Source organism: Amblyomma americanum, chromosome 1, assembly GCF_052857255.1.
Source record: "Amblyomma americanum isolate KBUSLIRL-KWMA chromosome 1, ASM5285725v1, whole genome shotgun sequence".
Classification (NCBI taxonomy): domain Eukaryota; kingdom Metazoa; phylum Arthropoda; class Arachnida; order Ixodida; family Ixodidae; genus Amblyomma; species Amblyomma americanum.
In genome coordinates, this window is record NC_135497.1 from 12,086,486 (window position 1) to 12,100,512 (window position 14,027).

Consider the following 14,027-nt stretch of genomic DNA (forward strand, 5'->3'; position numbering starts at 1 on the left):
AGAAACGCTGTGCTAATCGGTCAATACATTTTATGGAAAGAACAGTTATTGGGAGCATCACTGGACCTTTGATGAAGCCAAATTCGTAACACAGAGAGGCACTTTGGTTATCTGCTTTGGGACATTTAAATTTAATTTAATATCAATTTAAAATTTGACATAAAAAATTAACAAATTTTGAAACTTTTTGTTAGATAAGTCTTACTTTTGAAGGAGTGTTAAGCCCCCTCCTTTTGAAAAAATAGACGGGACTGTCGCATCTCTCCTTGCACTAACCCCTTCTGTGGGTAGAGCAGGGAGTGCGAATGAGAGTGTGAACAAGTGTTTTGTTGGAAAAACCTTCACGGTTAAGCTTGCAGAATTTTGCATACTTATTTTCTAAAGGAGTAGTATACCGTTTCCATGCTTCCAGCAGGCTCGAGGTCATGAGGCACTGCATGCACAAGGTGGCAAGCGTTTCTAGTACTACGTCTCCACAGTCTTTAAATCAGCAGAAATGTCTGCATATATATCTGGGGTGCTGGGAGCCTTATTTCGGAGCACACGAAAGTAATTTGCAGGTGTTTAAAATTTGTCGAATTCCTTGTTTTATTTTAAGCTGTCTCACTTAACAGCTAAATATTTCACGTACTTAATACTTACGTCGGGTACCCAGGGGTTCTATTTTGTCAGTTTTTCCAAAGAGGAATGGAGAATCAGAATTCCTGCATTTGTTATAAAGCACACAGCATGCCTTTGAAATTTTCTATCTGTGCGATGTCTCTTTTGTGTGTTGGTATCACACTACCTGCTTTTGTCTTTTATTCTTTCTCACAAGTTTTAAGGCTACGTGTCTACAGTCGATCGATAAGCATTAATTACTGGACGGCTCTGCTAGTTGCCGACTGATCTCTCCGAAGTCTGAGTTCGATAAAATTTGGATGCAATTCCAAATTTTTCTAATACACTTATTTGCCAGTTGTCAGGGTAAACTTATTTACAACTATCCCATTTCAAATGGAACTGAGGAAAAGACCTTCTCAAATCACTACATCCCCACCACCTGTCCTTGTGCAAAGAAAAAGTACCCCTTGTTTTCTGCCTGGAAAGCTGGGATTGTATCGCATGGTTTTACAAGGAAGAGCTTTTTCTAACAGGGCATCCACCCGGGAACATGCAAAGCTGGATATATAGACAGATAAACAGCAGCAGGAACAGGGGGTGTTTGGAGGCCTGGATTGAGAACAGTTGAGGATAAGAGTTAATGAACAATACCTAAGTAATTTTCGATTCGCTGATGACATTGCCTTGCTAAGTCACTCAGGAGATGAACTGCAAAGCATGATCAACGAGTTAGACAGGCATAGCGGAACGACTGGTTTAAAGTTAACATGCAGAAAACCAAAGTAATGTTCAACAGTCTCGCAAGGCAACAGCAGCAAGGGAACAGTTTGCAACTGGTAGTGAAGTGCTGGAAGCGGCAAGGGAATACGTCTACTTAGTGCAGGTGGTGACCGCTGATCTGGATCATGAGAGGGAAATAACTAGAAGAATAAGAATGGAGTGGAGCGCATATGGCAGGGTGTCTCAGATCATGAATGGCAGTTTACCAATATCTCTCAAGAGAAAAGTATACAACAGCTGTATCTTAGCAGTACTCATCTATGGGGCAGAAACGTGCAGGTTACCGAAAAGGGGTCAGCTTAAATTAAGGACAACGCAGCGAGCCATGGAAAAAAAAATGACAGGTTTAACATTAAGAAACAGGAGGAGGGAACAAATGTGGGTTAATGACATCCTAGTCGCAATCAAGAAGAAGAAATGGGCTTGGGCAGGGCATGTACTGTGAAGGCAAGATAACCGCTGGTCCTTAAGGGTAACTGAGTGGATTCCAAGAGAAGGCAAGCGTAGCAGGGGGCGGCACAAGGTTAGGTGGGCGGATGAGATTAAGAAGTTTGCGGGGCACGGTGGGCTCAGCTGGCAATGGACAGGGTTAATTGGAGAAAAATGGGAGAGGCCTTTGCCTGCAGTGGGCGCAGTCAGGATGATGACGATGATGATGAAATAGTAGCATCCCACTGGTATCAGGCAGGTGATAATGGTCACCTAGCTCCTAAAAAATTCCCTTCCGCCGTCGAAAACATCCAGTTTTTTCACACACAGTCAGATAACCACTGCGTGAATGAAATGTGTGTGAATCTCCATGGAGGAAAGAGGAAAAGGTTTGGTTTACATGGCTTACCATCCCAAAGTAACTCGGGCTATGAGGGATGCCGCAGTGGAGTGTGGTGGTGGGGGTAACAACTTTACTGAATTTTTTAGATGATGGAGCATGAGTGGTGCCCTCCGATTCCATTAGAGGCCAATGCTGTTGCTCGGGCCTTGATGACCAGATCCCTCATAGTGGAGGGCTCCAGATAATTTTGACCACCTAGGGTTCTTTAACATGCACGGACACATGAGTCTTTAGCATTTCACTTCCATCGATATGCAACCGCCGCAGCCGGGATCAAACGCGCGTCTTTCGGGTCAACAGCCAAGCACCATAACCCGAACCACCGTGGCATGTGGGCTATGCAAAAAGTTCCTACTCACACAGCCTCGAGCAGGTGAGGAGCCGAGGACAAACCTACCATGAAGCAAGGCACTCGCATAGGCCTAGTGTAAGTGATCACAAGGTTCTCATTGCAGACATTTCTGTGGTACTGACAGACAACGCGGCATGTCACTTCGTGACCGCTACTGTCATCCAGGAAGAAGAACTTGCCAACAGGCTTGATGGTTCATAATTTCAGGAAAGACAAACACAAAAGAGAACAAGTGTATGGGACAAGCACTTGTCCTGTGTCCTCCTCCTCTTCTGTGTGTGTCTTTTGTATGCGTTTTACATCGTTCCTGAAATTAGAAACAGAGTTAAGCGATTTACACGGCATAGCGTAAACATTGCGCAATTTTGTTGTTGAAGAATATAATTCCTGTTTTACATTAATAATTCATAGCCCGATGCAATCTTATCTTGACCCAGGCGTTTTCGAAAGCCGCTTCTACACAAAGGTAGGACACTGGAGGCAACCAAACTGAGAAATAAAATAATGCTACGAAAATTTCAAATATGCCAAGAACATAGTAATCCAGCCACGATTTTGAGTTCATTTGAAATAACAGATTTCGCCGTAAATTCATATACGCCATGAGCCCAGCGCCGGCAGCGACGCCTGTCGTCGCTTTGGTAGAGCAGTGATGGATCTGTTCCCGCTGGCTTGCTGCATGCCGCTGCCTTGTTACTGCTGTCCGCTGGCCTTCTGCTTGCGCATCTTCCACAGAAACTCTATGTAATTGCTTGTGCCGCCATTATGCAGGCTTTACAGAATGAAGTGATAATCGGACAAGCATGTTATTAATGTCAGAGGTGGGTTTAGCCCTGGAAATCCCGATTTTTCTTCATGCGGAATTCAGGCGTGCTACCTTGTTTACGGCACGAATCACAATCGAACCCAGAGCAAATATCGCGGAAAAAAAAATTGTTCCAGGGATGTGATCAATTTTGTCTACCCTTTCCTTGTTTTCTTTTACGCATGAAGAGCGTTACGCTGTTAAACATTGCACAAAACTCCTAACCGTATCCTAACCGTGCAGTACACTGGTAGTAAAACCTTAATTTGGCCCCCGTTAATTTAGAAATTCGGTCAATTCGGACGCGCCATCTGGTCCCGTCAAACATGTACATAACCCTATGGCACAAAACTCCCGTTAATTCGGACATATTTGGTCGTACTTCAGTTAATTCGGACAGTTCGTGGAGCCGTGTTCAAATCGCACTGCCAGCGATGCCATCTCCGATTAGCGTGCGCCGATCTCAAAGGCCATGCTTGCATGTGCTGGGAATGCTGAAAGGCCGGAAAGACGTCAAGGCCGCCATGTTTTAATAGACAAACCTACGTCTCAAACAACATGGCAGCAATGACGTACTTCTGGCTTTGCGGTCACTTTTGGCGCTTGGCACTACCTCTGCACCACTACGGTTATCAGCACAGTAGTTATTGGTCTATGCTAGCAACCCCGATACTACCTTTTTTTTTGTTTCTTTGTACTATTGCTGTCCGCCATTTCCGACGTTTTCTCTTGTTTGCGTAGTTGTGTGGTTGCGGAGTTGTGCACTTTTTTTTTCATTTTTGTTTTTATCGTGTTTATTGGTTTGCATCAAGTGCGTGTGCGAGGACGGCAGAGCTTTTGTGTGTGTGTTAAATTTCGTTTGCACTTTTCTTTTTTTCCATTTAACCTTTTTTTCTTGACATTGTGCGTGTACCCGTCGCTTCAGTGCCACGCTTAGCGGCGCCAACATGTGCTCTCGTGCCCCACCAAAGCAGGCGAAGTATGAGGCGAAGGATTTGGCAGCGAAAGTAGAAACATTGAAAGCCGTGAAGGCAGGCGAGCCTCAGCACGTCATAATGAATAAATTCAACGTGAAGAGAAGCACGCTCAGCACATACAGGATCGTCCACTCTTAGAATGTCGTTTCGTGCTGCCGGCGCTCCACGGGGCGCCTCTGGTGGGCGCCGTAGAAACTATTGCGCAGGCGCAGTGAGAGCCACAGGCGGGGCTTCATGCGTCATCTGCTACAGTGCGCTCTGTATTGCGGTGAAGTGGGCTTCAATTTTGCACTGCGTGCGCATAACGCCAATCGGAGAAATGTTTTTGACTAAACAAAAGACTGCTAAGAAGCCTATCAGCTGCTTTTATTTTGTTGGAGAAACAGTATCAATGTGTTCTGCTTGCATGGTTAACTTGAAACCTACAAGTAATGACACTGGGGAGAAAGTGCGTGCCACGTAATAGTTAAAGCTTTGCTACTGTTGCTGCAACGGGATAGAAGCGGCTGATAGGCTTCTCAGCAGTGTCTTGTTTCTCATGTTTCTCCGATCGCCGTTATGCGGACGCAGTTCAAAATTGAAGCCCACTTCACCACAATACAAGAGCACACTGTAGCAGACGACGCGTGAAGCCCCGCCTACAGCTCTCACTGCTCCTGCGCAATAGACTCTCCGGCGCCCGCAAGAGGCGCCCTGCGGAGCGCCGGCAGCACAGAGCGACATTCCAACTAAGAGTGGACAACCCTGTATGTGAAAAATGAAGCAGAGATTCTTCAGGCGTACAACAGTGACAAGTTCGCTGACAACAGGGAGACTGCAAATGGCAGCGCACCCGAAACTTGAAAAAGCCTTGCTAAGATGGATTGCCGATTCACGCGATGCACAGCTGCCTTTGAGTGGCCCCCTTATCTGTGCGCAGGCCGAAAAGTATGCGCTGAAGCTCAGCATCGAAGCCATCAAGGCATCGGAACGCTGGATCGACCGATTCAAGAAAAGACACGGCCTGGACTTCCTAAGCGTGTGCAGCGAGAAAGGGGCTCTGAATGAAGGCATTGTCGAAGATTGGAGGGCCGGATTACCCGCACGCCTAGCCGATTATGATGCCAGCGACATTTTTAACGCAGATGAGACGGCCCTATTCTACAAAGCCCCGCCGAATAAGACCACATTTATGGGGGACCCTTGCGTTGGCGGAAAATGAACCAAGGGCAGAGTAACAGCAAAGCACTGCAATACAGAGCGCACTGTAGCAGACGACGCGCGAAGCCCTGCCTACAGCTCTTACTGCTCCTGCACAAGTCTCTCCGGCGCCCGCGAGAGGCGCCGCGCGGAGTACCGGGGCCAGTTGGTTGATCATTATGCGAACGTATGCACTAAGAGCGACACAAGAAGACAATACACACCCGACACAAGCGCAATGTCGCTTGTGTCGTGTGTGTATTGTCTTCTTGTGTCGCTCTTAGCGCATACGTTCGCATAATGACAGATTAACAGTTTTGCTGGCTGCCAACATGTCTGGCACAGAGCAGCTACCGCTACTGATAATCGGCAAAGCAGAAACGCCGAGATGCTTCAAAACGTAAAGAAACTTCCTGAAGGGTATCGCTCGAATCGAAACGCGTGGATGAGCTCAGCGATATTTCAGGCCTGGCTGCGCGAACTGGACCGCCGCTTTTGTGCAAAATCACGCGAAGTGCTAATTGTGCTAGATAATTGTAGTGGGAACAATAATGTGTCGGGGCTGACAAACATACAGCTGCTTTTTTTGCCGCCTAACACAACGGCTTCCCTGCAGCCTCTGGATCAGGGAATTATTCAGTATGTGAAAGGCCAATACAGAAGACAAGTGCTTGAGCGCATGTTGCTCTGTATGGAGGCAAAGAAAAAATATGAAGTAACTCTGCTCAGTGCAGTGCACATATTGGTGCATGTGTGGAGCGACACACCGCCCGCAGTAATTGTGAACTGCTTCCGACACAGTGGCTTTGTCCGTGATGGTGATTCTTTAGAAGCCGGGGATGCAGATGTTAACGAAAATGCTGAAGAAGATGACAGTCGCTTCGACAGACTCCTGCCTCCGGACGTCCCGCTCGATGAATACATCCACATCAATAGTGACGTTGCCGTTGCCGGTCGCCTCAACGACGACGAAATACTGGACGTACTAGGCGACGAAGAGCTTGACTCTGATGGCGAAAATGCACCTGTCATAGATGTGTAAGAAGTGCCGCGCCACACTGCTAAAGAGGCCGATGACGCCCTTAAAGTTTTGGAGAACATCTGTGTCGTTTCTCCTGACAGTCTGCGCGCACTGCACCAATTACAAGAACTCCGAGAAATTGTGCTTTCTGCGCAAATTTCTCGCGCGCAACAAGCAAAAATAACCAGTTATTTCATGAAGTAAAGGTATGCTGATGTTTTAGGAATTTTTTGTTATTATTGTCGAAACATCGTTAATTCGACAATCGGTTAATTCGGACATTTTCTCCGGTCCCGTGAAATCTGAATTAACGGGGTTTTACTGTATAGCAAGCTTCATTGGTTGCTATGGGTGACATAGGATGTCTGCATTTTGTGCTGCTTATTTACCTCTGTCATATGCTGTGCCGTGGCACGCTGTGCTTCTGGCTGGTTCCTGCACGTTGTATTAAATGGCTCCTTTATCTTTGCAACAAGTGGATGTCGTTTCGATTCCGCTAACATAGGCTTCACTACAACACTTGTGCACGATTTTGCAAATGTTATCTGACGCTGCCGCAGCTCAGAAGGTAAGCATGATACTTCACAGCGTATCAATCTGCTTGCAATACTATTGGTTGCAGAATATTAATACTGTTAAAAGATACTGATCTCGTTTTGTTCTTCGGTGTTAATGTTTTAATGTTTTTTTTTTTAGTGAGGGAGAAATGGTGTAAATAAATGCGAGGTGTAACATCCCGAAACTGCACCTGGACTGTGAAGGATGCCGCAGCAGAGGGTTCCGGATTAACTTCGAACATCCGAGGTTCTTTAACGTGCACCGACATTGCGCTCCGTGGGAATGCTTTTGCGTTCCGCTTCTGCCGAAATGGTGTCACCGAGGTCAGGATTGGATTCCATTATTCTGGACTCAGTACCCACTGGTGAGTGGGCGCACAACACAAGTTTGCGTTTCAGGGGCTCTCTCCACACCTATGGTTGCACCAGGCAGGGCTCTGTTTTGTCACGCTTTCTACTTAACGCGGCGACGTCGGTGGTGAAAGGCTAAAGCTTCCAAGCCACCAAGGCAAGTAATTTTTGCAGGCCTGTTGGCTCCCTCAAAAACACAGTTATTTCTTAAGTGTAAACTTCGGAGATCTCTAGCTATCATTTCGCTAATGGGGATAAATCGAACATCAAGGGCCCAGCATGCATCCCGACCAAATTTCCGACCATGTAGACTAGTGTTCCCGAATCACAACTGATGACAGCTGTCAGGTGAAAATCAACCACTAGGTGCAGTTGCTACTTTTTTCTTCAACCAAGAAATGCCGAATGAGAAAGGCTACAGCATGCATTACAGCAACAATGTTACCTGTAGTGCATAGTTAGGAGTCCCAAAAGTTACCATCTAAAACTGTATATTTTAAAAAGGTATGCCTTACTACGAGGCTTATTATTATTTTTTTTTTGATATGGTGTCTTATTGCTAGTGTGGCAATCAAATTAAAACAAACGCTATAGCTCCTTCCCTAAGTGCTCTTACATATTATGTTTAACACTGGTGCCATATCGCAGTGCTTTCAAAACGAGCACATCAGAGGTGAATCCCTAAATGCAGCGCAGAAGGCGATCATTTTCCCCTCACCCCCTTTGGTTCAGTCTGCTCAGCCATCAGCAAATGACCAGGTTATGGTGGTGCCACAGAATATCATTCCATCGAGCATCAGACCGTTTTGTCAAAATAATCAAGAAAATGCGCCGAAAGGTTCAGTTTCTACACTGACGCAGTATTTTACTGCCAAGACATTCAATTGCTATCAGCAGCCCGATAAGCGGATACACATAGCCGGCACTCCGTGGCGCACGGTTGCTGGGCTTGTGGGGCTTCGCAGCACATGTAGCATATATAAGCTGTTGGGAACTTTGAGAAACCAGTAACTGCAATCAACTGTTCTTCGTAGTCGGGCGTCATTGCTCTTGCCACAAAAACTTAGTGCACACGCACATTGGGCTCGCTATAATTCAGCGGCGTCAAAGATGCAGCCACTCGATGAGTGCAGATTTGCCTCTACCTCTTACCTGTGCAGCAATAGAAATATCCTTCACTGGAACACCCGAAGAGGAAATCTCAGCCACTAACTTGAGCCACTGCGGCCGCGACAAACTGGCAGCTTAGCCCAGAAACGCGTGCCAACGCAGGGGAGCGAGACCAGCGCACCCCCGTCGCTGTTTTCAGAACCGACCACTAGAGGGATTTCAGTGGTGCCCCTACAGGCAGCACTCATGGCGTATAGTTTTGCCAGAGACAGTGAATAAATGTTGGTCAAATCGAAACATTGTGCACACATCAAAATTTGCTTTTTTTTTTTTAGTGTGCTTACCAGTGTCACACAGAAAAGAAACTAACCCATCAAAAATGTCGATTAGAAAACCCATCTGGATTAAATTTTTTTGGCCGCGACCAGTGTGAACCAGTTCAAACTGATGTGAACCAAAACGGAATGTCAGTACGGAGTCAAACCGGACACTGAACTCGAAAAAATTCCGGCTTGATATCCGGATTCCAACTTGTGTCATGTGACCCCAGATTTGGGCCTCTTGTATGTTTGCACATGTGTGGATGGTAGCTACACGTATTAATACAACCAAAATTTGCCAAAATTTTAGACGTAGTAGGAGGGAAATCATGTTATCCAGGTACGTATTAACTAGGAGAATTGTGTACCTTATGGAACATTTTTAACACCTGCAATTTTGAGCGTATGAACAGGGAAATCATAGGAACCAGGAACGTATCGAGATTTTACTGTAATCTTGACTCCATGCTACAAAAGTGTTTCCACTGATAAACCTGTATTGGCACTAATGTGCACTGTTCACTTCAACGTAAAACACAAAATTAAAAAAAAAATAATATATATCCGCCTATCAGTGCCTATCTTCCAACTTCCAAAGAGGCCCACACTGCCAAGGTAGGCCTGCAACACAAGGTATTACGGAGACCATACTTACTGCAGGTGGTAAGCCATCCGCAAGGCTTGCTAGCAATGAGCGCATCATAGTTGCCGCTGCCACAGGCGTCATGAGAGGTATGCATCCAACCAATGAAGATGCTTCATGCAAACTTCTGGCATTTTCATCAGATACAGCTCCCTGCAGATGTTGAAAAAATACGACTTAATTTTTTACTTCTGGGTACGTTTCACACTAGCAAAACGATACTTAAAGGAGTATAAACACCAAATTTCAGTCATGCATAAGACAGAACACCTAAATCCCTACGTGCAATTCGCCCACGCCCGGTAAATAATTTTTAACTGAATTTGCTTTATCGTGATGTTCAAGTCAAACAGTAGCTATGACATCAAAGTTCAATTCGGGTCTCACAATGCATGTAAAAACCGTGTCATTCCGGCTCTTGGGCACACTAGCATAATGCTTGTACAAATTAAAACGAAGCAACAATCATACTGCAGTTCAGCTATGCTTCACGTGACCTGAACAGCCACCATTCCGCTGCTGGAACTAAAACCGGAACAAAACGAGAGGAAGAAATTCAATTATAAGTTCTTTACCGAGCATAGAGAAAATTCATGCGGCAATACATGTATAGACCTTATTCACTATCAGATTTGGCAGGTGGCAGGAGGCTCCTACATGGCAACTGTGTCATGGTGCCTGCATAGGAACACTGTGCAATTGATGTCACACGAATCAGCTCTATACTAAAGGCTTAACACGCCATTTCAAACAAGAAAACATACAATAAAAATTTGGTGCCAATATTCCATTCAAGAAAATGTACAATGCCCATTTGCGAAAAAATTAACATCCAAGAAGAAAAGAATCTTTGGCTGCTTTTAGGACGTTTATCTAGTCACTTGTGCAGTCTAAAGAATTTTACAGTGCACTCTTCACTTCGCAAGTAATTAAACAAAGAAAAGACAACAAAGGCTACCCTCAAACAACACGTAAAAAAAAAAGTCACGGAGCCAAAAATTCATTATGAAGTTCATCACAGTTTGCTTTAATAGTTTGGAATTGAAACCGACTCTGACTTTTCCCCTACCTGCGTTTCCAGTTATCTGGGGGCACACAAGCAATGGCCCACATCCTTTTCCTCGCTGGCATATCAAACAACACCTGGGAAACGAACTGGAGAACTGTGGCGAGCATACCAAGTTTGTCTGGAGACGCTCTTCGAGGGCATTACATATGAAAAGAAACTGGCCTTACTCATCGCAGCGCTGAGAATGAACATGGTGGGCATGATTGCCTGACATGCCAGCTAAGGTGAACGAACTTTCATAGAGTGAGGCCCTTCTTCAACGAAGCCTAACACGATAGCCCAGTCTAACAAACTCTTCATGTGCAGCCAGTTGCACACGCGCAATTCTGGAGACAGTCTTGACAGGATGCCGTGAGATAAGGCGTGGGCTGCAGAATTGAAAATTGGTTGTTGTGGAAAGGAAATAGCGCAGTATCTGTCTCACATCTCCGCGGACACAGAATTCCCGTGCAGCTTTTGGTGAAGGTGGCCCAGACCAGAACAGAGGCCAAAGGATAGCAGCAAAGTTGGCAGATGAAAACGAAGAAGGGATAGGCGGGGCCAAGATGGACAAAGACGTGTGCAGTATCCACCAAGGAAGAAGTACCAAAAGGTGTGCTTCAGGTGTGAAGGCCAGCGACACAGCACAGAAACGTGCCATTTCCACTCAGCTGTAAGCCACAGTCAACATGGGCACCTTGCGAGGGCCTGCTCCAGTCACAGCTGCCTACTGTGCCAAGAGCACCACACCAGGACATTAGTGCGCTGGCCCCGAGGAACAACAGCGATACAGGTGGTCTATTCGGGGGTCTGTGCCCCTAGGAACAGTACGTTGGAGTGGGGCAAAGTTCCGGTCATCATGCAGCTGGACATGAGGCCAACCTACATAAAACACTGGGCAAGACCCGAGTTGCAGTTAACTTGTATCCTTGGGAACCTCCTTGTGCGCCGACAGTTGTCCAGTGTGTCAGCTGCAGTTCAGCCCTACACCACGAGTTCAGCAGACAAAGTTGATGTCCAAGCCGTGCTGGGAGAAGAGAATTTTTTAGGCGTTTGAGCCAAATCTGGAACTCATCAACGGTCTTCCCACTCACCTTCTGCTAAAGGAAGCTGCCATCCCCAAGTAGACGAGGAAATTAATCTGCTAGTAGACAGCAGCATTCTCACACCTGTGCCGCACTCCTAACAGGCTGCGGTGTGACAGAGCGTTGAACGTTCTCGGAGGGCTGCTATCTTCGGCGACGGACCCCGGACGCCCTTGAACTGTGTGTCTGCAGTGCACATTCTCGGAATGCCGCTCCCTTCTGCGACATCTTCCCTTTGTGGGAACCCCGATGTGCTTGAACTGTGTGAGTCACACAGTCACTGACTGCACTGCACGTTCCCGGAAGAAACGAGGGGGGGGAACCCAGAAGTGCTGCAGTCGCCGGCGCTGAGAGGAGGGCGAAGGAGACACTGCTTGCTGGAAAAGGGGATCGCCCAAATTGGCGGGAAGAAAAATGAGAAAAAGCCAGGCAGTTGGTGACGAGCGAAGCCCGAGAGCATTTCGCTGGGAGTCGGCACTCCGGTCAGAAGCGAACAAACCTTCGGGCAGAAAAGAAGCCTGAGCGAACAAACAAGACCTACTTCGCAAACCCTCCGTTCCTTCTGACTTCCGACGCCAACGCAGCGACATGTAAGCTTGGGCACCTCAGCCTCTGCATCATGTATTTGTTAACGTGTAATTCTTGATATATTTGTTTTTGAGACCCCACTTCTAACACCATGTGTGATGACCCCACATACTGCGCAGGTCCACACAGGATAGAGACAAAGAGACTCTGCTAAAACAAAACAAATATGTTCAAGAATTACACGTTCACAAATACATGATGCAGAGGCTGGGGTGCCCAAGCTTATAAGTGCTGCATTAGTGTCGAAGTCAGAAGAAACGGAGGGTCTGCAGAGTAGATCTTGTTCGTTCGCTCAGGTTTCTCTTCTGCCCGAAGGCTTGTTCGCTTCCGACTGGAGGACTGACTCCTAGCGACGTGCTCTCGGGCCTCCCTTGTCACCAACTGCCTGGCTTTTCCTCGTTCTTCTTCCTGTCAATTCCGGTGATCCCCTTTTCCAGGAAGCAGTGTCTCTTTCGCCCTCCTCTCAGCATTGGCGACTGCAGCATTCCTGGGTCCCCCCCCCCCGCGTTTTTTTCGAGAACGTGCAGTGCAGTCAGTGACTGTGTGACTCGCACAGTTCAAGCACATTGGGGTTCCCACAAAGGGAAGATGTCACAGGAGGGAGCGGCCTTCTGAGAATGAGCACTGCAGCCACACAGTTCAAGGGCATCCGGGGTCTATTGCCGAAGATAGTGGCCTTCCAAGAACGTGCAACGCACTGTCACCGCGGTCATAGTTCCGGTCGTGAAATGCGACAGCAGCATAAGGCTTTGCGGAGAATTCATGGTCACATGTAACCAAGCCCCCGCATGGAGGATATTCTTGCTACATTAAACGGAAGTTTTTACTACGATTGACCTCCGCAACGCATATAACTAGCTTCCCTTGGACAAAGAATCCCAGCTACTTATGTCTGTGAACAATCAGAAGAGGCGTTCTGTTTTACTCTATACTATTCGAGGTTGCATCAGCACAGGTGTTATTTCAAAGCTGCATGGAGTCCATACTGCAAGTCTATCCGCGATGATGTCACCACTGCAGAAAAAAAAGAATGACTATACACCAAATTTTGTAATGCTTGAGCAGCACTGAAAGTTGGAAGAACATTTGTATCCAGATAAGTCCAAATCACGACGGCCCGAAGTTTACTTTCTTTGTCACCGAATAAGTGCTCGGGGGTGCAGCCTCAAACGGAAAACATTGATACAATCTTTGAAGTCAGCGAGCCACAAACCACAGCTGAACTGAGGCGATTGTTAGGGATGGTCATGTATTACCACAAGTACATCAAGAATGCGTCTTCTGTGGTGGCACCGCTATACAAGCTTCTTCGCACCAATGAGATAAAGGCGCTGCTCAAGAAAGCTGAATGGCCAGACATGCCACTAATCCTCGAATGTGACACACTGCCAGTCAGAATCAGCACAGTCCTGTCGTACGATATGGGCCAGGGTGTCTTATACCCGGCTGGCTTCCGCTCCTGCATACTCACCCAAGCTGAGCGAAACTATTCACAGAACTGGAAGCCCTTGCACCCCTTATGTAATACCCATAAAAAAAGGGGGCCTTTTAACGTAATAAAATGAATTGAACATTAGTGTTTGGTGTGCTCAAATCTGTTTGGCAGAGTTTGCACTTCACTCACAGACCACAAGCCTCTCGTGGGCCTCTTGCATCCTAACAAGCCCATGCCTGCCATGACCACATCGATAATTTCCGAAGACTAGGAAGATCTCTTTTTATGGACAGCATCAACGACACGAAGAAGCTAGTAGTCTTGACTTGGAAAGACGAGGA

At 46.7% G+C, this 14,027-nt stretch overlaps 1 protein-coding gene across 3 annotated transcripts in view; it reads right to left on the reverse strand.

The window, feature by feature from the left end:
- The window catches only part of LOC144110102 (AP-5 complex subunit beta-1-like), a 100,168-nt gene that overhangs the window by 70,579 nt on the left and 15,562 nt on the right, over positions 1-14,027 (reverse strand). For all 3 annotated transcript variants that reach the window (XM_077642928.1, XM_077642920.1, XM_077642935.1), the window contains exon 6: positions 9,543-9,683. In XM_077642928.1, the coding sequence (XP_077499054.1) occupies positions 9,543-9,683 (141 nt within the window). The remainder of the gene's footprint in view (positions 1-9,542; positions 9,684-14,027) is intronic.